The 23,571-nt window shown below is 40.1% G+C and overlaps 1 protein-coding gene across 1 annotated transcript; it reads right to left on the reverse strand.

Annotated features, from left to right (window-relative positions):
• Positions 1–129: 129 nt before the first annotated feature.
• Positions 130–17,769, reverse strand: DGCR8 (DGCR8 microprocessor complex subunit). The gene is made up of 14 exons (XM_072144463.1): positions 17,584–17,769; positions 14,506–15,501; positions 14,048–14,207; positions 12,663–12,805; positions 11,479–11,746; positions 10,900–11,097; positions 9,077–9,178; positions 5,398–5,496; positions 5,216–5,298; positions 5,006–5,106; positions 4,774–4,880; positions 4,221–4,348; positions 3,328–3,441; positions 130–2,283 (listed from the first exon to the last, which is right to left on the reverse strand). The coding sequence occupies exons 2-14, from the start codon at positions 15,235–15,237 to the stop codon at positions 2,200–2,202; spliced, it is 2,319 nt and encodes a 772-aa protein (XP_072000564.1). The 5' UTR covers positions 15,238–15,501; positions 17,584–17,769; the 3' UTR covers positions 130–2,199.
• Positions 17,770–23,571: the final 5,802 nt, after the last annotated feature.

The following is a 23,571-nucleotide window of genomic DNA, read 5'->3' on the forward strand; positions in this document are numbered from 1 at the left end:
AGAAATGACATTTTTGAGAGGCCATTATAAATTAATGTCTTACTAAGGTTGTATTTATATGTAGCAGATTGCTGTGACCATCTGTTGGGTTTCTGCCACCCTAAACAGACAAACCCTGTTTATGGCATGTATCTGCCCGAGCAGTATACAAAAAGCCATTTTTTTTTGGTATAGGCCTTCCTTAGTGATAAAATATAGCGTGATCTAAGCCATACATTCTGCTTCACCAGTCCAGTCATCTGATATAGCTGCCAAGCTACGGAACTAAACATAGGTTCATCTAAGTTGAGTCGTTTATTTAGTTATATTTACAAGGTGCTCAAAATCAATATTAATAGTAATGTATACTGTACCATTATGGTATGAGCAAACCATCATAGATAAATACCAACCGAGAATATACCATTAAGGATATAGCAGTATGGTTCTTATGGAGCCCCCAGTCAGTTCTACATAAAGCAGACTGGTGTCAAAATGGAAGAAGGTAGAGACAAAATGTTCTATTGTATAAAAGTAAGAGCCCCAATGGGTTATTTCTCTATATTGCATATAAACATTTTTATTTTATTGCCTAACTAAACAGATTTCACTACAGTAGCAGTATTCAAGAAACTACCCAAAATGAAGATGGCAAAAATAATAATTCAGTTACAGAAGACTGAAGAAAGAAGGCAGGGGTGGAGGACACACACAAAAACACAGACATTCTGGAGACACTCACTTGGCTTTTAATAGAGTTTAAAGAAAAGGAATCCAACGATTTCATCTGAACTGCACAAGTATAAATGTGTAAAGCAGCCCACTTGGTGGTTGCAGAGAAAATGTCATCGCCTTTGGTACATATAAGGCTTTACAAGACAGGCAATATTAAGGTGAAGGACTTCTACATACACAAAGCTTACCAACATTCATAATTGTAACATTGATAGTATTCTACACACATTATTGACCATTCTTCAAATCTAGTTTATCATCATAAAACTTCATAGGCAGCCTGCAACAATTCGCCAGGAATACAACTAAAATGTAGAAAATTCATCAAATGCAAGGAAGTTTGTATGAAAGTTAATACTTCCACCCTCTCTAAGTGAGGGATTACTGATGTCCTCTGGAAATAAAAGTCCAAACGCCTTTAAAGTCACCCTCTGTGTGCTTATTCATTGTATTAAATTGCTTGAGCACCCACTGTAACTTCCTGCTCATGTGACCTCTAGGATACAAGGCAAGTGTGACCACCCAGGCTCCATACAGTGTGAATCACACTTACTTACATGTAATTGCATTGCAGACTGATGCAGCTATTAAAGGGCATAGAGCAACAACATTCATTCTGTTTGCATACAGGCTGTGCTTACAAGACATCTTTTCAGTCAACATCTATTATACAAGAGATGAATTACAGCAGTTCATTGCTTCCAAATTGCCAGGAAATGATACAGCTGCAACAAGCAACCCCATCAAGGCTTTACAGGCCAAGCAACTGATGTGACCAACACTGACTGCAGTCTGTAAGCTGCCGAGATGTGTGCAAAATAAAAAATAGTATGTGCTGGATATTGTGCTGTGGGTCCATACTTATAACATATACTGAAAATGTAGCTTCTATATCAATATATTTTCCCATGGGTCAGTAACCACAACGGATCATATTGCAGTGGCTACCAAAGTGTAAAACTTTCCCACATATCTTGATTTGAAATGGTTCGACCTTTACAAAACAGGGCCTAGGTCAGTATGGTGAGCAAGACAAAGATCAGTAGGCAAAACATCACTGCAAAACATTGCTTGTACCAAGCTCTTTAAGAGTCTCATCAATCAACTATTCAGTGCATCAGTGAATTAAATATTTTAGATTTGCATTTCTAATACATAGTTAACTTTTCTATAGCCATAGAAGGATAAGACTCCAAAAGCCAAAGTGCTTGATGTTCTAAGTATAATGCTTTCTTTTTAGATTTGCACACCCTCCTTTTTCACATCAGCTAAAAAAAAAAAAAAAAAAATGAAATAAAAAAAAATGGCAAAGTTCATAAAAGGAGGTAATGTTTTTGTCCAGTTGATGAAAGGGGGGGGGGGGGAAAGAACAATGCATAAGGAAGAAGCCCTGTTTATGATTCACCTTCTACAGCAGATGAAAAGTTTCTCGAAGTAATCTCTCAGTTTTTTTTTTTTTTTTTATTGCTCCCGTAAGTGTACAGATCATACATCCACTGTACACAGGGGTTCATTGCCAGGCTGTGCAGATTCTACTATCGTCATCTTAGGCTTTTTCCGTGTCTCCTCCTAATGGAAGGGTAAAAACAAAACAAAATAACTCAACTCATACATAAACAAAAGAAATTCTACAGTGAATAATGCTTTTGTTCCATTTTCTTGTGGGCTATGTTTTATTGTTTCCACTATATGCTCCAAATGGCACCTTCCCTTAATTCTTTGGGTGGGTGTGAATAGTTTATAAAAATTCAAACCTTTTGTACGAAAAAGAAATGTCTTCATTTTTCCATATTCGCACTCTAAAGACTTTTTGATACTCTGGCATATGGAGCTGTGTAAGGCGTTCTTTTTGGCAGGAGGTGATGATGTTTACTTTGATACAATTTGTGGATATGTACAACCTTATGATCAATTTTTATTTCAATTTTCACAAGTTGCAAAATGGCAAAAAATAATCTTTTAGTGAGGTTTCAGACGTTTGGGGGCCATTTTCCGTTACAGGGTTCACCACCGTTTTTATAATATTAATAGAATGGGACTTTTTGAACGTGGCGATACCAAACATGTTTATTATTTTTACTTCAGTTCTAGGGAAAGATTTTTTTTTAGACCCCCTAAGGTACTTTAACCCTAGAAGGTCTGAACAATCCTACCATACACTGCCATACTACAGTATAGTTTACAATGCCTGGAGTCTTGTACAGACTGCAGGCTGTGATGGCGATGGATCGTTGCTCCCTGATGATGTCAAAGGGATGGTCTGTATGGCTTAGACTATGAGCCCTCTACATACACCTCTTGCCATGCGCCGACTTACTATGACTTTGGTTTGTGTTATGGTTTATTCCCTATAAATAGAATCCAAACTTTATAGAGCTTTTCTTTGCATACAATATTGTGGGTGTCTGATAAGAGTATTGCAGTATATTGTGAATTTGCTACTTCCCTTACACACATTGACAGTCATGGCAACCAAGCGCCACCATCCAATAAAGAGGAAAGGGGCAAGATCAATGCCAACTGTGTCTACAGTATGCACTACTGCTGCAGCTAAGGCATGCTACCATCTCAGTCTTGAAGAGCTGAGTAAAAAGTTTTTGTACCCCTACTTACCCTTTCTTGTGCCAGCTTGTTCATTTCTTCCTGCAGCTTATTTAGTATGTGTAGATTTGGCTTGTTCTTTTTGGCATACTGATGTAGTTCGATTACACTTTTATCTGAGGTTTCCTGACAAGACAAATACAGCAAAGCCATTAACAAACTTACTCTTTCTTTTTAAGCACAGAGCTAAAGTATTTTCTGGAGTATAAGAAGCTCCTTATTATAAAATGCACTCCAGATTTAGTCGGCACACGGCTCAGCTAAGCATAAACATAAATAGGACCACGCTCAGCACCACTGAGCACACTGGCCACTGCTATGCACACACACACATACATAGGAACACTGACTGGGCACTGTACAGGCAGAAACATGCACACAGCTGAGCTATACACACACATAGGAACATTGACTGGGTACTGCTGAGCACACACACAGAAACACAACTCCTCCTACCCTGTCCCAGCCATTAAGATTCTTCAATGCTACAACCCTGGCAGCATGAGGACCTTGAGTGATATAGGAAGCATGTGATCAGTCACATGCTTTTGACATCAATCCAGGTCCTGTATAACTATATATAGCAGTGCAGAGACTCTGCTCTCTGGGAGATCGTGTGAAGCGCTATGTCAGCACCTCACCCGATCTCCATTATAGCAGTCAGGAGGGTCTGGCAGTTCTGGCTCCTCTTGACCTTCAGAATAGAAGACACAGGCACTTTTAAGGAAGATTTTATCTTGCTAAGAAGTGTGTCTTATATTCCGAAAAATATGGAACCTAAATTAATTTAGGAAACATAACATTTGGTGGCATCACAATAGTTTGAGAGGGTAAGAGTCTTAAAAAATAGTGGTAACTATAAACTGTATCTTCTAACACACTGAAAGAAAAATATGAATACTTACCTGTTTTACCATTTTAGTGCTCTCCCTTCCATACATACGTAGAAGAGAGCCCCAGTTTTTCACATGAGGATGAAGGAGCTGAAGAATTTTTTGTGATGCCAACTGTTTTCCAACCCTTTTATTTTTACCTACAAAGAGAAGTTTATTTTAGATAGAAAACCAAAATCTTAAATAACTATCATTGTTCTTAAATTATCTCTGAAGTGGACATGAGAGGAGAAAATGGTTACAACTAAAATCCCCCTCGTGAAGTTAAATGGTAGATTTAACATTTATTGGCTCTAGAACGCAAGCTGGGGTTGAGAGGCAGATTTATTATAGTTAATTGCAAGGTACATTCCGATAAAGAAAGGGGTTCCTACAATGGACAAAAAGGCAAATTCATACTGGGCATCAGTAGATAACTAAATCTAGCCATGTAAGGGAAAAGTTTGTAGCCAGATTACATACACTGCCCCAGGAAAAGTTAAAGCAATGTCAGATGCATGCGGCCCTCAATTGTGGAAATAAGAAGATTGGATTCATTACAAAATTGTAAACCTAAACAACTTACACCAGCCTCTCACAGTATGTTTTCCACAAGTCATTACATATTCACTCTTCTGGTTCTTTCCAGGAATGACTTCAAACTTGATTGATGTATCACCCATTCCATGGTTTCTAAAATATTAGGAGACAACATTTATCTGGTACAATCCACATTTTGTTGCCGTTCTGAATAGCAAATCCTATGAACTTGTGGATTATTCATCAAGCAATTATATATTTGCTGTAAAAATACAAACCTCTTAAGGCACTCGTGAAGAATTTGATATGGTGACAGTAGTCCAGCTTTATTGGTGAGCTCATACACTCGTGAATCTTCAATACTGATATGGTTGAAATACTAAAAAAAACAACAAACAAGGATAGAGAAGAAGTGCTTCAAAAAAAAAAAAAAAAAAAAAAGTCTAGAAACAATATACTGCATGGTGACAAAGATGCATCAGTCACACCTCAAGCTCATCACTGTCTTTGGGCTTTTCATCAGAGGTCTGTTTTATAAAGTCCGGAATGAGGATTTCCAGTGTAGATCGAGCTAATACAAATGAAAAGAAGTTAAGGTTAAGGCTTACAAAAAAAAATAAAAATAAAAGAGTGTAAACTATTCAAACTAAAATTACGGAAAAAAAATTACCAGCTTTATTTTTTGCCAGTTTTTTGCTGCTTGCAGTTCCAGTACCATAAGTCACTCCATCAATAATTACAGATGCTCCAAAAGGTTCACTTGGATTCTCTAAACAATGAAAAGAAAAGAATACAAAATGTTTCCAACAATTACTCAACAAGAACGCTCCAAACCAATTAAAAAGTCAGCCCATAACATAGTAGTAGATATGATAAGTAAAGCGGGGGATACGAGGGGTATAATCTCAGTTAACTACTCATATCTAAGGGACGCTCATAATAAAAAATTCCCTACTGAATTGAAGGCTAAGTGGGAGAAAGATGTAGAAACCATTACTGAAGATGGTTTTAGAATCGGAACCCAGAGTTTCGGTTAGTGAGGTGCAGAGGTTATCTAACTTATATCTGTTACATAGAGTTTACTTTACCCATCAGGCTGTTTAAGATGGGGCATAGACGTGACGATTGCTGCCCAAGATGTAACAGTTCTGGTGCAGATCTAATCCATCTGATGTGGAACTGTTCCAGACTACATCGTTATTGGCAAGAGGTTCTTGATCTGATTGATCAGACATACTCCACAACTATCACACATAATCCTCTTATATGTATCTTAGGTTGTGTATCTGAAGTGCAACTGTCTGAGAGTCATAGATTAGCAGTGCTGTGACTGCTGTATATAGCCAAGAAACGTATTGCTTTCCATTGGAAAGATAATGAACCCCCACAAATTTCAGAATTTAATCTCTAGAGCCAATCTTGTAATACGATTAGACAAGTTTGTCTACCAAAAACGAAGCTCATTGAAAAAATTTGACACCATATGGGGCCCATGGCTTGATGCCCCAGGATTAGCCACTTTAACCCTTAGAGACAGAATAATTTGTGGCATTGTATGATGATTGACATCATTACCATATTACAAGCCAATATGTCGGATAATATATGTAAAGGTCTATGACTCTCAGACTAATAGTAATTGCTCTTCTACCAATATTGTTTGTTCTAAGTCTATGTGTGATATTGCCTGCTCCAAGTTATATGATGTAACATATACAGCCTACCAGAATTAAGGATACCCTGGATGGACTTTTTCGCGAAACCAATACTCCCGGATGAAGGACACCAGCTGTGAACTATATGCGAATGTGTACTATATGGACATATCATCCACCAAGCAGGGGAAAAGTGAGGGGGGGGGGATGGGGTTTGGGTTGTGTTTGGTTTACTGTTCATGTTGCATAAATGTAAAAAATGGAAAACTGTTTGGTTTTCAACTTTTTTTTTTTTTTTAATCAAATAAAGTTGGACAATCTTCCAAATGTCTGCAGTTCCCCAACTAGGTTCGGAATCAAGATCAATGGGGAAAATAAGGCAGGGATTAGAACACTTAAATGGTCTGGAGAGCCTGCTGGAGTGCCTCAAACAATATTAAGGCCTCCAGGCCTTTCCGCTCTTACGCAGATAAGGAGGGACATTTCACAGATTCCAGATAAGCTTGGATGTCAGGGAGGAATAGAAATCCCAGAATGAACTAGCTATTCCTGGCGATATGTAGGACATAGGGGCTCAGAGAGCGGCCTCCTAAGGGCAGATGCCAGGATCTTGCCTGGTTTGTTGTGTTTGTAGAACTCTCAGCGACATTTTGCTAAAGACTCCTTTGCCTTTACGTGGTAAAGAAAGCGAAGCTGTTCCTGAAGACAGATAAGATGGGCCTTGGTTGCCAGGGTCTGCATTCTTATGATTTTCCTCCACCCGACACTACAATTCTGAGGCTCTAGAATACTGTACTCTTCAATCTGCCCCAAATTTTCATAAACCTCACATGTAACATTTGTGGGCCTCCCTGTACACTAAAAGGTTAGACAAAGGGTCTGCATTGGTCAAGAAGTAGTAGGAACATTCTCTCAATTTCTTGCGAGGGGTCCCGTAAAAGGAGAATGATTAATGGACACCTGTCATCAGGTCTGTGTCACTAGTCCTGGCACCTCTACCTGTTGGAGCAGCTCACAAGGATCCATCACAGCCTTTATCTAGTTATTTCATACATTAATCATTGTTTTCTTTATTATGTAAATGAGGCTGGTCACATGGCCAGAGGCAGTGATGTCACCCCTGTTACCCCTCCCCTCTCCTCTCCCTGCTCATGTCTATGTATAATGTATAGTAAAGCATAGTTAGTGTCTGTGCTGTATCCTCCTAATACACAGACATCAGCAACACAAGTACCCGACATGTTCTGCTATATCATGGCTGCTTGGAGCTGTTGTAACACACACACACACACACACACGCTATATGCTAATGACTCATTGGACATTTCACAGGTCATTTGCATAAAGCTTTAGGACCTCATTGTTTAGGTTTACAGGCAAGTAGAGGGACAATGAAGTGAGAGGCAATGCTTTCTAATGGCAGTTTATGAAAATCTATATAGATTAGGGGGTTATTTTGCCTGACGGGCTCTCTTTAACCCCTTAACGCTCTGCGCCGTAGCTCTACGGCGCAGAGGCATAAGGGATGTATTAAGAGGGCTCACGGGCTGAGTCCTCTTCATACAAAGGTGGGGGTTGTCGCATTTTGCATAAAACCCCCACCGCTAATAACCGCGGTCGGTGCTTGCATGGTGCCCAAATGTCCGAAATGCGACTTTTACACCTTTTTATACAACATAAAAAATGAAATAAAAAAATTATCAAAATGTCGCACAGACCTCAAAATGGTAGCAATGAAAAAGTCGCCTCATTTCGCAAAAAATTACCCCTCACACATCTCCGTGCACCAAAGTATGAAAAAGTTATTAGCGGCAGAAGATGGCAAAAAAAAAAATTCTTTTTTTGTACACATACTTTTAATTTTTGAAAGTGTATTAAAACACAATAAAACCTATATAAATGTGGTATCACCGCGATCACACCGAACCAAAGAATAAAGTAGGTGTATTTGAAGCGAAGAGTGAAAGTCGTAAAAACTGAGCCCACAAGAACGTGACGCACATGCGTTTTTTTTTTCAATTTTTCCACATTTGGAAGTACACGGCATGTTAAAATAAATAACATTACGGGAAAGTAAAATTTGTTACGCACAAAATAAGCCCTCACACAGGTCTGTACACGTAAAAATGAAAAAGTTATGGATTTTTGAAGTTGGAGAGCGAGAAATGAGCCGAAAAACCCTGCGTCCTTAAGGGGTTAAGGATCCACAGATCCATAGAGTGGGAAGTAGGCGCTAATCCCAGTGTAAGGAAGATGGGGGAATGTTCCGAAAAATTAAAAAGGTGTGAATATCTGCGTCCATCACCCAGTCAAGATGGAAATGGTCAAGATCAGAAAATAGTCTATTCAAGAGAACATATCATGTGCGGATATACAATATGTAAAGTATTACAGGAACAAGGGCCTCCAAATATCCACTCACGCCTATTTTTATCTAAGATTGGTGAGGTTTCTTTCTAGCACATTTGATTTTGTGTGTAGTTTGATCTGTCACGTGAGCAGATGTCAATTTATTGATGCTCCAGAATTGTTTGTTAAAGCCCACTTGTCATTAAAGGTGAGAAGGTCTTTCAATTATTTAAAAATATATTATGATCCTCTTCTAGTTACATACAATCAAATGGTCAATGCATCTGAAGTGCTGATTCAACAAAATTGGCCATTTATACATAGAGAAATGTAATGGTTCCTTACCACATTCAAAAAAGTTGTAAACAGGACGAACTTTCAAGACCCTCTGCATATATTCATGGAGAATGCAAACTTCCGACTTTCCATTTGGATTAATAACAAACTCTGTCAGATAAAAAGAGTCAAGCATTAAAAAAATAAATAAATAAAAATGTATGTTTGTTTTTTAATCTATATAATCAGCCCTTAACGGGAACCTGTCACCACGTGTACCCCTCCAAATCCACAAATAGTACCTTATCCAGCAGTTTCGAAGTCCTCAGAACATGTTTTTATAGGTTTTTTTTTTTTTTTTTAGGGCAAATTGGGTGTCTGTCATTAATAAGGTTTTTCTTTTTCATCTTCTGTTAAGATATTCTTGCATTTATAAGACAAATTAATTTGAAGGTCATTTAACAAATGTATTACAGCTTTTGTTTAAAGGGGTTTTCCCATTTTAGAAAACACATTTTATTGTTTGAATACTGAAAAGTTATACAATTTTCAAATATACTTTCTGTATCAATTCCTCAAAGTCTTCTAGATCTCTGCTTGCTGTCATACTATGGAAACCTTCATTACTTATTTCCAGTGGACAGAAATGTGACCATGGTCACACAAGTGCGCGGCTTGTTATAACCCACATCTATGATTACTCTGTGATACTAATGGGCTGTGAACCTGTGTGACCATCGTCAGATTTCTGTCCACTGGAAGTAAACAATGAAGCTTTCTATGGAATGTCAGCCAGCAGAGATATAGGAAACTATGAGGAATTGATAGAGAAAATGTATTGGAAAATGATATATTTTTTCATAATACAAACTACAACATTAAATTTACTGAAATGGGAATGCCCCTTTAAGTGTACTTATGGTTTCATAACGATTGCAAATACACAATTCCCCATTCAAAATTAACAGATTGATGTTCAAAATGTGTTGCTCACCTTATTCTTTCCAAAATGTAGAGATTTTTTCTTTCTGAACCAACTTTTTACAAATCATCATTCAAGGGGTTTGCCCATAAAATAAAAAAAATCTAAAATTTCAATCCCCTATTCAATAAAGAATTTTTAACACATACTTTACAATTTTACTCATTTTAGCTCCTATCACTCAGTGAATGGTCAGTGTAAAATCCCAGAGTGTGGTTGAGGACTCTGTAAGGAGACACATTATGATCCATCTATTTCTGTGAGCTGAAAATGTGATCAGGCCTTATCAGGGTGCAGGTTTATATACACTTTCATCTGAAAGTTGTACTAATATCTGACACATAGAAAGAGAGATGTGACAGATCAGAGCTTAGGAGATCCATGAGATGCATATTACACACAATGACACTCTCCAGCTCTGCTATATCTCAGAGACACACACACTCAGATCTGCCTCCCTCCCCCTCCTCCAGATAAAGAACATATCGGCCTGTAGCTTGTAGCGCTCCTCACAATGTGATGTGTTGTTTTTTGCCGGCAGGAAGTCATTGTGTGAGAGCTGGTCCTGGAATGCAGGGAGAAGGGGGCTAGAGGCAGAGAAGAGCTAAGCTCCACAGAAAGTTGTCTCTTTGAGGGAATTATCCTTTAACAAAAGAGAAAAGGGTGGTGTCTAACTTATCTTTGCCCTAGAACTTCTTTCTGTATACTGCCCTCACTTCCCATGATGCACTTCATGCACTGTTATATCAAGAAGAATATAGATACATAAAGTGTATGGTTGGTGTTGTGTGAGAACTTCTGTTCTACTACTGTGTAGTGGTTGAGAGAAGGGAGCTGAAGCTGAGTCTGTAGTACCGTCAGAATTACAAAGAATCACACTACACAAAATAATGCATTTGAAGAAACAAACCTTTCTTTGTTGGCGCATCCTGGACAGATAAGGTTATCAGTTTCTGATTGGCAGGTAGAATGGGCCTTTCTGATCCAGCTTGCTTGCGTTTCACTTCACGATTGAACTGTCTTCTTTCTGCCCATGTCCTAAACTTTTTTACAGTAACTTGCTCAAAATCAAATCTTTTTTCCAAATAGCTTCGGAAATCTTCAAGATCTGTAATGTTGATGAAAATAACTTAGAATGCATTTACAGCACAGCTTTAACAAGGCTTTGTCATCACGGCATGCTGCCCTTTTATTTTGTATGCTTTATCTCTGTACTGTCAATTATTGATAAGGCTGAAGGTAAAGATAGCACGTGAAGCGGAGGTCATAATTTTTTACAGTGAGCTAGATCACTTTTTATACATCACTTGATAAACCTGATAACTCATATGACCTGTGATTATAATATACTGCTTATTTATGTTCAAATTCCACATCCCCTTCCTCATTCTTTCCTTTAAAAATATAAATACTAACAGATATCACACACATTTTTTAGACTTCGGGTGTACAGAATACTGCATACGTGCATCTATCTAAATATTCTTACCAATGGATTCATCTTTACACACTTCTACTTTAGCCTTAACTTGACCCAATGCTCCCTGAGTGACTTCCACCACTGCTTCTTTCTCCTCAGTAGGCAAGTTACTAGCAGTGGTGCCATCCGGCTCATCTGAAAGCTCCAACTTCTTTTCGCTTGGAGTTTCTGATGGAAGACAAGCTGGAGAGGTGTCACTGTTCTGTTCCTTTTCTTCATTATCCTTCATTTTCTTGTAATGCAAGCAAGGAATACTACTGATGGGAGGATCATGTTTCTAAAACAGCAAATAAAATCATAAACCGGATTAATTGACACAACAACATTTTGATATTACAAGACAATTACATTGGTAAGCAGTAAAGAAAGGTAGTTCACAGCGACAACTTAAAGGGAATCTGTCAGTATTGAATCCACATGCCTAAACCAGAGTATGGGTTGGATCGTAAACAAAGCTGGCTAGGTGCTCAGGTGGAACCACTGTAGTTGGTCCATCACAATCTGCCTGTAGCTATAGTGCCAATTTTTCTGTCTGTGAGCTCCTTTTATGTGGTGCTGAACACAGCTAATCTTCTTGTATATTGGTTTTACAATTCTATGGGACTTTGGGGTCTGGAGTTGTGCATTGTGTTACTCGTTTTCAGTAAACCCATGAAATAAATCATGGTGTCTAAATGTGAAAAAAAAAAAAAAAAAAAAAACACAAAAAGGAGGAGATCAATATCACATATTGTGGAAAAGGATGCACTATAATTTGTCATTTATCAACACATAACGCTTGGCTGTATCACAAAATGATTGATAGACATTCTTGTTTGATTGCTAACAGAGATAGAGGTCAATCATTGGGCAAGTCTCCTAACGTCAAAACAACAATATTAAAAAGGTACAGTACTACATTTTTCTTTTAATGTATTCTCTAGCCATTTTTCCTTAAAACTATATCAATTCACTCAGCTCCTCTAGAACATACAAGTCTTTGGTCAACATGAACAGCTCCCTTAACATCAATAGGTACGCACCATGCCTCCTCAATACTGTGGATAGCTCAAATAGATGGAGCCACAAAGCAGCAGGAAAATATTTCATGTCATACGGAATGAAATAAAAAGGAAAAAAAAAAAAAAGGAGAAAAAAACCACACATACAGTTATACATATAAGGTACCAGTCTTTTTTAGATTGTCAACGTACTCTTATGCTTCCGGTTCCCAAAAAGTAAGGCCTGGACCAAGTGACTACTCTTGTTTCTCTATGTAAATAGACAGGAATGCCAGAGTTATGGAATGTCATAATCCATCCATCAGGTAAGGGTTCAGTAGGAGGGCGTCCACGACCTTTTATTTTATTTTTTTTAACAGAAATTGAAAGAAATTATTCTTCTGCACAGCACAATAATACATCAGTTTGACAGTAAACTTTTCTTTGCCCATCTAAGGCTAAGAGCACACAACTGCATACGGGAATGTGAGCTAGCTTCACAAACTGTGGCTAGATCACTGCCCAATAGATGTCTATTGTGCAGTCACAGTGCACATCTCCGATGAACAATGGAGGGGTGTGCACTTAACCTAAAAGTAACCATTATGCATTAAGCTCCCCTATGAAACACTTCAGTTATTTGACTTGTATGTTACAATACATTTGTAATCATAATGCACTCAATGTTATTGACTCTTATATGACAATATCTGATATGACTGTCACTACTTGCTATGTTTGTCAATGTGCATATTTAAAAAAAAAAACAACTGGTTCTGCAAATGCAGCAAAGGGGATTAGAATCTATAATATACACTTGTATATTATACAAAATGTCTATTATGACTGCAAAACATGAATAAACCATGGGCCTAATGAACAGAATAAACCACAGCATAGATCCTCCTCACACTGTGAGTCCATAAAATTGCAGTTAGGTTTTTGCAACTATGTACCCCTTCTATGCCAATATGTAATATAAGGGGGGGTGTTACGCTTTTACTAAGGGAGATGTCACAGAAGGTAACCTGGCATTGAGGTCGGTGGTGGAAAGGAGACTTCAGTTTTTGGTTTCAGTTGTGCTATAAAACAGAGCATAACAGAAAACTCCAATGCAATTGTAAACTGAATATTACAATGCAAAGAAAACAGATAGGGGGAAAAAAAAAAAGAACTGCCACTCAATGGAAAATGTTCTGTGTTCTGGACAACAGGAGCCTTGTAGCTTCCATTTCCAGCAACTTGCAAGACTATCCCAGGCATTTTTTTTGTTTCCTTTCTGTGATTTTTAACCTTCCGGCATTGAGACTCATTCTGGGATACTTTTAATGGGGCACTTAAGGCTCAAGTGCCACAACAAGCGAATTACTATATGATCATTTACCACCAATATTGGGCAATCTGATTTACAATGCCTCCATATTCCCCACAGGTACCATCCACGACACAGCCCTTGTGTTTCCATCATTTAGTTTACTATGCAACGAGCATTAATAAAAAGGATGTAACAAACAAGCTTAAAGAAAGCCTGTTAATTGCTGCCTGTTAAGTACCAGTTTGTAAAAGATTAGAAGCTTTCCTTTAGAAGCTTTCCTTACTTTTCAGAACAGTTTTTATTTTGGTTATCATTGGTTGAACACTGGTTTCGCCGTCTGAATGGTGGTCACTTTCTTCATCATACTTTTCTTCGATTCTTCTCTTCTTTGAAGTATGTAGGCCCTCCTCCAGCAGTGCATCCACATCATTATCAAAATCATCCTGCAAAACAAACTATCAGGTACGTCCCCTCTTCCAAGGATGGGAGAGGCAAAATTCCCCTTTACACTGAGCACAGACATGTACCTCCAATCTGCAGCTAGAGAGGATGGCAAAGAATGTCTACAAAACACAGGGACAGCACAACACTCATATGTAGTCAGCAAAACACAGGAAACATGTCCGAACACAGTATGGTTAGAAAGCATGTGACAAAGCAGTGTTTATTATAAAGACAAAGAAAAATGAAATGCTCATAATTAGTAGGTTATGGGTGTAGGGTTAGCACTTGCTCACATACCTCATAATTGTATATCAGGGACTCGTCATCAATCTTATCACTCTGAAGAATGGAATCCGATATAAACTCTGCAAACTCTGCTCCGTCCTCATCTACATCCATTACATTCTCTGTGAAATCCTCCAAATCATCGAGAACCGCGTACTCCACTTTCTTTTCCTGATCAGATTCTGCCTCCTCATTTCTTTTATTTGCAATTTCATGATTATTGACAATTTTATCATTGCTACTACCAGCAAAAGGACAAACATGCAACTCTCCATTGACAGTGTTATTGCTATCCATGGCTCTCTGATCCTCTCCCTCCGCTCCAGTGTACAGAACCTTTCTATCCTTGCTCTTACAACTTTCTGTAAAACTTACACTGATTTTAACATCTTTAAGCAATTTAAGATCAGGAGTAAACTTCTTAACTGCTGGTGCATGGCGAGCTGTTCTGGGACTTTGGTCACTTTGTAACTGATCTATCACTGTCGGTTGACTCTTGTAAGAAGACGACCCTTTTGTGAGAAGCTGTGCTCCGTAGTTTAGCTGCAAGTCCCCAGCTGGGGTTTGTGACTGTCCATCACCACCAGAGCCAACGTCCATTACCTCTGCGTCACTGGACGTTTGCAGGGGAGGTGGTGGAGGCTCTTCATTTGGCGGCAATGGTGGGGGACAAGCAGGTATGAATTCCATTTCTTTGCTTCCAGGTTCATCAGGGAGAGGGGCTACATACTCACACTGATCCATAATTATTAATAAATCAGCACAACTAAACACTAAACAAATCAGTAAGTCACTATTCCTAGTCCTTATAGGAAAATGTCCAATGTTGTGGATATAGCATATCTCAACTGGCCCCACAGAAGATTCAGTTAAGCTGACTACATTGTTCTTTTCATTAATGTAGACAGCCTTCAGAAATACTGTCTCTATTACTGGAAATCACAATGTATTCAGCTTAAGAAGCGTTATCACTGAGAAGACATTGTTGTCCTTGAAGCCTTGTTTTACCTGTGAGAAAAGAAAAGGTAGAAAGGGGGAAACAACATTAGAATAGTTAAACACCAAAAAAAAAAAAAAAAAAAAAAAAACTGCTAAAAATACCCCCCACACCCCCCAAAAAAAGGTTAACAAAAATTAATTATAAAACAACCCAAATAAAATCAACACTTTTCCATATTGGCCAAAAGTTAACATATGCCCCTGACTCATGTACATACAGGATCGATGTCCATATCATTATATTGCTGTCATCTTCCACTGGGAGACATCACCCTGCCACAAAACGCTAACATATACCAATATACCTCTACATACATCAGAGCCTTCCAGCACGGAATCTTTACAACATAAACAGTTTGCGCAGGGTCTCACAACTAAAAGACTTGCACATGACAAGAAATGCAGACAGAAAAGGCCACAACCTCTTTTATGTCAAGTTGTTGATGTCTAAAAATAGATACTTTTTAGAGGTGTAAAATACAACTTATTAAGTCTACCGGCAAGACTTTTAGCTCGTGAGCAGAGCCCTCACTCCCTGTAAGAGATATATTCCTCTACAGACGCCGTCTTGCACCAAGCAGACGCCAATCTAGTCTGAACTTCATTTTGTGTAAACTGTTTAGAAATTACTGTGTCTTTGCTATTGCTACCTTGTCTTTCTGCAGCTTCTCTGCGTGAAGGCCATGTTGTGACTTATACACAGTTAACACAAGGACAATTGGTATAAACATTCTATATGAGAACAAGGTTTCTGGAAGAAACGGTGTATAGTTCACAAACATTTTGGAAGAATGTCTTGGAGGATGTTCTGGTATATTCATTATGGCCAATAGCATTGCAGTATTCTATCACCTTTCACGCCCCTGTGCTGATGATTTTAGTGGCTGCGCGCTAACATTGTGTGATTCTGCATTTTCTAAGTGACTGGTGTGGCTTAAATGCGTGTTAAAAAAACGTGTGTGTGCGCGTGAAAAAAAATGCAAGTCTTTAAAAGCCCATTGATTACAATGGGTCAGAGTGCAATGCAAGTTATGCGCAGAAAACATGCATGAAAAACGCAAGTGTGAAAGGAGCCTTACCCATACCATTTCAGTACGGGTCCCAGCCCAGGCATAGCGTACGTTCATGTGAAATAAGCCTTAGTCTGGTAATTGATGTAAGTCACAGCAATCGTGATGTTCTGAACCGCCTTTAAAAGAAATCTACCTTCATGATTCAGAATGATATACCTAGAACACTTACTCTTGGGTTCAGGTACTTCCTGCTCACTGCATAAGTGCTGAGGGAGCAGAAGGGAGGATGAGACAGTGTAACAGCCTGTAAAGCCAGATCACAGAGGGGCAGGGATAGCTCCCCAGGCTCATTCGCATAATAAAAGTTGTTTTTAGAAGGAAGAAGGCCATAGATAACAAATATAAAATTAACACAATCACAGTCCCTGGATCTATAAGTAAGTGTCGCTGGTTGATCATGAGGGATTTTGAGCATAACAAATTAAAAACAAAAGGCGAGTGGCAACTCTTCACAATAGACTTTAATGGAGCTTCCATTATGGATCTTATTATTAGCAGACAAATAATATGGGACCAGCTGTGGCGCTTTCATTTTGGCAGGTGTGAACTTAGCCTAACAGATGTGTAACCATAGTGACGGCACAACTACAGCAGACATTGTCCTCACCCTTCATCTTTTAGATATCACTGTCAGTGAACAATCATCAGACAAACATACAATTTTCACTAGGATCCAGTATATAGCACTGTGGCTCTGTATATAACGCTATACACACACTGTCTTCTATACATAGAGTAATGGAGTCCCATGTGGCACCGGCCCTACAGGGATGTCTCCCCTCCAGGCCAGGGGCTCAGTGTAGTCTCCTCAGCACCCGCTATCACTGACTGCTAGGAGCCGCAGGCAGGAGAGGCAGTCACAGCCGCCAGCACCGCACGCAGGGTGGTCCCGCTAGTAGAACAGGTGAAGGGGAGGCCGGCACTGAGGAGGAATAACGCCCTCATAGCGCTAAACTCTTACATAAGACCAGAAGCGGGGCCACAGCCGCCAGTGACCTCTCCCGGCCACACTACTCACCTCCGGAACGAGGCTTTTGGTCCCTCATCAACATCCCTCAACCTGAGAGAAACACGTCGCCATCTTGCATAGACCAGCCGGCACCAGACAACCGCATCGATTCGTTCTCCAATCAGGCAGGCGGAATGGCGGCTGACGCAGTTTATTAGCCAATAACCGCCAGCGACGTTACTTGTGCCTAGGAGCTCTCTTCCAATCGTGTGGCGGGGAAGGCTGGACGTCTGGGTAAGGACAGCCAATCGGAGAGCGAGCCTAAGAGAAAGAGGAGAGACTGATGCTGTAGCTCCCCTCACCCTGCGCCTCCACTGTGTTACCCGGTGTGAGGAGACGGGTGCGTGTCCTGCTGCACAAGATGCCTGATAAGATGGAGAAGTGACAGGAGGAGGGTGCAGGCAGCACAGCATGTCCCCTTAAAGGAGAGTCACGGCCTCACACAACAGCATTATAAGGCTGCATTCACACAACCGTATAATTTCTCCAGTTCTGATTTCCGCGCTGCATGAGCCCATTTTCATCGGTATGCAGTACGTATGAAACCAGTATTTTATACGGCCCCATAGACTTCTAGGGCAAACTGAACTGAAATACAGGAGAAAATATTTTTATACAGTACAGTGTCAAAAACAGCAATATAATTGGTTGGACATATTGTCCATTGAAATGAATGTGGGCGTATGTTACCCGCAAAAAAACGGTATGGTACGGATACGGACGTTTTCATACGTCCGTGTGAATGTAGTCTTACTAGCATGTCATTCTGCAAGTACCATTGTCTATATGTTATCATAAAAATATTTCTTCTTATATTTATAGTCTATATTTATAGTCATATTGACTTTGGGCGCTATTTTCCGTTACAGTGAAAAACCATTATTATATTTTGATAGATTGGGCATTTTTGGTCGCGTCAATACCTAATGTGTTTATGATGTTTATGTTTATGTACCGTATATACTTGTGTATAAGCCGAGTTTTTCAGCACAAAAACTGTGCTGAAAAACGTCCCCTCGGCTAATACACAAGTCAATACATACTTAAAAAATTATAAACTTATATACTTACCCTCCGGTGGCCCCGATGCTCCCTCACTGTCCGCGCGGGTCCTCTTCTGGCTTCCGCGCCCATCTTCTGTAAGATCGTGCTGGGCACTGCCATGTTTTTCTTCCGTGCGGCGCCTAGTATGACGTCAGCATACTATGCGCCGGCCGGGAGAGAGAAATGGCGGCGCCCAGCACAATCTTACAGAAGATGGGCGTGGAAGCCAGAAGACGAGCCGCGCGGACATCGGGGGAGCAGCGATGCACATCGGGGCTACCGGAGGGTGAGTATATAAGTTTTTTGGTTTTTTTTTTTAATGATGGGCAGGCTGTATACTACGGGGGCATGCTGAGGTGGCTGTATACTACTGGGGGCAGGCTGAGGTGGCTGTATACTACTGGGGGCAGGCTGAGGTGGCTGTATACTACTGGGGGCAGGCTGAGGTGGCTGTATACTACTGGGGGCAGGCTGGGCTGGTTGTATACTACTGGGGGCAGGCTGGAGTGGCTGTATACTACTGGGGGCAGGCTGTATGCTACTGGGGGCAGGCTGAGGTGGCTGTATACTACTGGGGTGGTTGTATACTACAGGGGGCAGGCTGGGGTGGCTGTATACTACTGGGGGCAGGCTGGGGTGGCTGTATACTATTGGGGGCAAGCTGTGCTGGCTGTATACTATAGGGGGCTGGCTGGCTATATACTGGGGGGGGGGTCTGTGACCAATGCATTTCCCACCCTCGGCTTATACTCGAGTCAATAGGTTTTTGGTGGTAAAATTAGGGGTCTCGGCTTATACTCGGGTCAGCTGTATACTCCTGGGGGCAGGCTGGGCTGGCTGTATACTACTGGAGGCTGACTAGGGTGGCTGTATACTACTGGGGGCAGGCTGAGGTGGCTGTATACTACTGGGGGCAGGCTGGGCTGGCTGTATACTACTGTTGGCAGGCTGGGGTGGCTGTATACTACTGGGGGCAGGCTGAGGTGGCTGTATATTACTGTGGTGGTTGTGTACTACAGGGGGCAGGCTGGGCTGGCTGTATACTACTGGGGGCTGACTGGGGTGGCTGTATACTACTGGGGGCAGGCTGAGGTGGCTGTATACTACTGGGGGCAGGCTGGGCTGGCTATATACTACTGTTGGCAGGCTGGGGTGGCTGTATACTACTGGGGGCAGGCTGAGGTGGCTGTATATTACTGTGGTGGTTGTGTACTACAGGGGGCAGGCTGGGGTGGCTTTATACTACTGCGGGCAGGCTGTATACTACTGGGGGCAGGCTGTATACTACTAGGGGCAAGCAGGGCTGGCTGTATACTATAGGGCGCTGACTATATACTGGGGGGGTCTGTGACCAATGCATTTTACACCCTCGGCTTATACTCGAGTCAATAGGGTTTTTTTTTTTTTTTTGTAAAATTAGGGGTCTCGGCTTATACTCGAGTATATACGGAAACACGAAAAAATGTCAGCACTCCGAGGTTCAAAATGTGGCAAAAACCGTACTTGTTTATTCATACATGTGTCAAGGCTACGTTTCGGCTCCTTACACCTGGAGCCTTTCTCAAGCGGTTTTTTCGTGTTTTTGTATGTGGAAGGACCCTGGTCTAGGTCCTGGGATATGCACCTGAGTTGTTCTCAGCTGTATCTTGAGTGCTACCACACTCCGTGAGATATACGAGTATATACGGTATATTTATATCAGTTCTAGGGAAAGGGGGGTGATTTGAATTTTTATGGTTTTTTATTATAATTTTTAAACTTTTATTTATAATTTTACTATTTTTCAGACTCCCTAGGGTACTTTAACCCTAGGTTGTCTGTACGATCCTATCACATACTGCCATACTAGAATACGGCAGTGTATGGGGATTTTCCTCCTTACAATGTGCTGACGACACGGGGAGCGACGATTCTCGGCAACATGGCGGCACCCATTGGCCCATAAATATTAACCTCTTAACCTTTTGGATCTCAATGATGTACTGTTACGTCATTTAGAACCTATCTTGTACCACATAAAATGCAATAAAAAATGATAAAAAAAATGTATCATATGTACAACTTATGCCACTTGGAAAATGGTGATGCAAAACTTATATATATTTGTTTCCCCACATTAGGTGTATTAGGCAAAATTAGTGAAACCTAAGCCAAAATAAAGAAACTTTGTATCGCCGTAATTGTACTGACATGTAGAATAAATATAACATATTACTTAGGGTACCCACAAAAAAAAATAAAGTAAAAAAAAAATCTATTAAAGACCTGCAAAAAATAAGCCCCCACATGGCAACATTAACGGAAAAACAAAATAGCTAATAAAAGTGCACCTATGAACCAACTAAAAACCACTAAATTCTATAGGGGAAATCTATGGCCCTCCTTCCTTTGCTGCACCTTGCTGTGCGCCCATATTACATCCACATGTGGGGTGTCGCGTACTCGTGAGAAATTACATAACAAATTTAAAGATGGGTTTTCTCTTTTTATCTTTTGTCAGTGTGTAAATTTAAGAGCTTACCATTTTAAATTTCACCTCCATTTTGTTTTAATTATTATGAAGTTTTAAAGGGTTAAAGGGAACCTACCACCACGATTCTACCTATAAAGGTAGATCGGGTGGTAGGTGGATGTAAGGGACATGAGGATAGCTCTTGTGGTCCCCGCTAACTTTTGGTACACTTTATTGAACTAATATGTAAATTTCGTTATGCGGCTACTGGGGCGTGGAGTAGCCGGGCACGAGGCTACACAGCGCGGCTACTCTACGCCCCCAGTAGCCACATTACTCCTCCTACCCTGTTGCGTGCGGCGCGCAGCTCCTCGTAGCTGCGCGCCCTCGTCCGACAAGCCGGCTATAGGTAGAATCGTGGTGGTAGGTTCCCTTTAACAATCTTCGTAAAAGCTGCTTCTGATAGTTTAAGGGGTGCAGATTTGCAAATGGAGTGATATAAAGGGGGTTTCTAATATTGTATAATTAAAATCTCATTAAAAACAATAATGATGTCCAAAAAAGTAAATTGTGAAATCTCCTTGAAAATAAGGAAAACAGATGTTTGATTTGTAAGCCGTGTGACATCAAAATAAAATATCCAGACATGTTAAATATTATGGAAACATAACATGGGAAATGTTATTTAGTAACTAATTTGGGTGGCAAAATTATCTGAGATCAAGATAATCTTAAATTTTGAAAAAGGTGAGTTTTTCAAAAACTTTTCCATTAAAAAAAAAAGAAGATATTTAAATAATTGCCAAACTTATCAGCCAAAATTTACCACTAATGTGAAGCACATTGATAAGTTAAAGTGTTGAAAAGTTCTAAACAAATAAAGCTACGCATGTCAGATGACAAATAATGGGGCTGAGACTTAAAGGGGTTCTCCGGTGACAAAGATTGACCTCACTATACCTTATCTCCCCACTAATCACTTTACTAATTCAGTGTCAGTAAATCTTCTGCCCCCTTTTCATGAAATCATAGTCATTCCTGTGCACTGCCAGCTCCTGCTACACTTACAGCTTCCATAGAAACGACCTGTATACGGTCTCTGTTCTCTGGTCTGACATGTGCAGTCAGCTCCATGTTCCCTGCATTGGGGGTGTGGCTGCACGTTCCTCTGAGGGAAGAGGCTGTGCCGACCAGGGGGATTGTGGGAGATGTCATGTTTTAGCAGAGTGGGGGCAGCCATCTTGGAGTTATACAGCTGCAGCAGTAAGCTGTGAAGTGACAAGTGAAGGAAAAGAAAGTATACAGCCCTGGGTGGTGAGGTAAGGGTGTACAACTATAATATATGCAAAAGAACTGGTTAGTTAAAAAAAAAAGTACATATAGTGACCGGAGAACCCCTTTAAGCTATAAACTGGCAGTGTCCTGAAGTGGTTAAAGACCCAGGTCATTTTCATTTTTTGCAGTTTCATCTTTTAGTTCCTTCCGTTTTGATATGAATAACATTTTTATTTTTCATATCATTTATTTATTTTTCTGTCTACAGAACTGTATTAGGACTTGTTTTTTGCGTCCTTCCTTAACGACTTTCCCATTTGGTACCTTCCTGACACGGCCCTTTTTTTGAAATCTGACATGAGTTTTTTTCATGACACATTGTACTTCATGTTGGTTGAGAAACTTAAGCAGAATGTTTAGCATTTATTTATTAAATAAACTGAAATATGACAAAAATTTTGAAAAAACATTGGGGCACATTTACTTACTTGGTCCGTAAAGTTCAACGAAAGGGCATTGTCCGACGAGAATTCACTTTGCCGCAATTCACTAAGATCGTGCGCCCGATATCCTGCATGTGTCGCTTCCCCACTCTGGTCGGCCGTAGCTCACCTTCTTCTTCCTGGTGCATTGTCTTGCAGCACAATTTGAAATTTAAATCCCGCGCTCAGTCCGAATCTGTTTGATCGCCCCCCAATTTCTGTTGCAAGAAAGCTAGTGCAGCTGCGCCAAATTCCAATCACGTGCGACACAGTGCCAGCGCAGAGAACTGTTAAATACCTGTCCACAGCCTTGCAAAACCTGAAAACATCAAAAAGTCAGCGAAAGTGCCCTTAGTAAAAAAGCCCCATTATGTTTTCCACATTTAAAATTTTCGACTTTTTGGAAAGTTAGTCATATCAACAAAATAACTTGATAACTAACATTGTGCATATGTCTGCTTTAACTTGAAACTTCAAACAGCCTGTCCTTTTTTTAGGATGTTAGGAGGCTTATAACTTTAGGTGCGTTTTTTCAGATTTTTTGCAAAAATCATCAAAACCGATTTCTCGAGGGACCAATTTAGTTAGAAATAACTTTATAAGGCCTATATGATAGAAAAACCCCACCAAATTACTGCACCCCTCAAAATATTCAAAACAACCTCTGGGAAGTTTGTTAACCCTATGAGCGTTGCATGAGGGTGAAAAATAAATGTAAGTGAAATTACATATATGTTATTTTAT

The sequence above is a fragment of the Engystomops pustulosus genome, chromosome 1 (assembly GCF_040894005.1).
Source record: "Engystomops pustulosus chromosome 1, aEngPut4.maternal, whole genome shotgun sequence".
Classification (NCBI taxonomy): Eukaryota; Metazoa; Chordata; class Amphibia; order Anura; family Leptodactylidae; genus Engystomops; species Engystomops pustulosus.

Excerpts from the sequence above, each read along its gene's own strand:
- DGCR8 (XM_072144463.1), bottom strand. The coding sequence starts at position 15,237 with ATGGATCAGTGTGAGTATGTAGCCCCTCTCCCTGATGAACCTGGAAGC. Across the intron at positions 5,497-9,076 it reads TTACAACTTTTTTGAATGTG|AGAATCCAAGTGAACCTTTT; the intron begins GTAAGGAACCAT and ends TTCATTGTTTAG. Across the intron at positions 4,349-4,773 it reads ACATACTGTGAGAGGCTGGT|GTAAAAATAAAAGGGTTGGA; the intron begins GTAAGTTGTTTA and ends TTCTCTTTGTAG.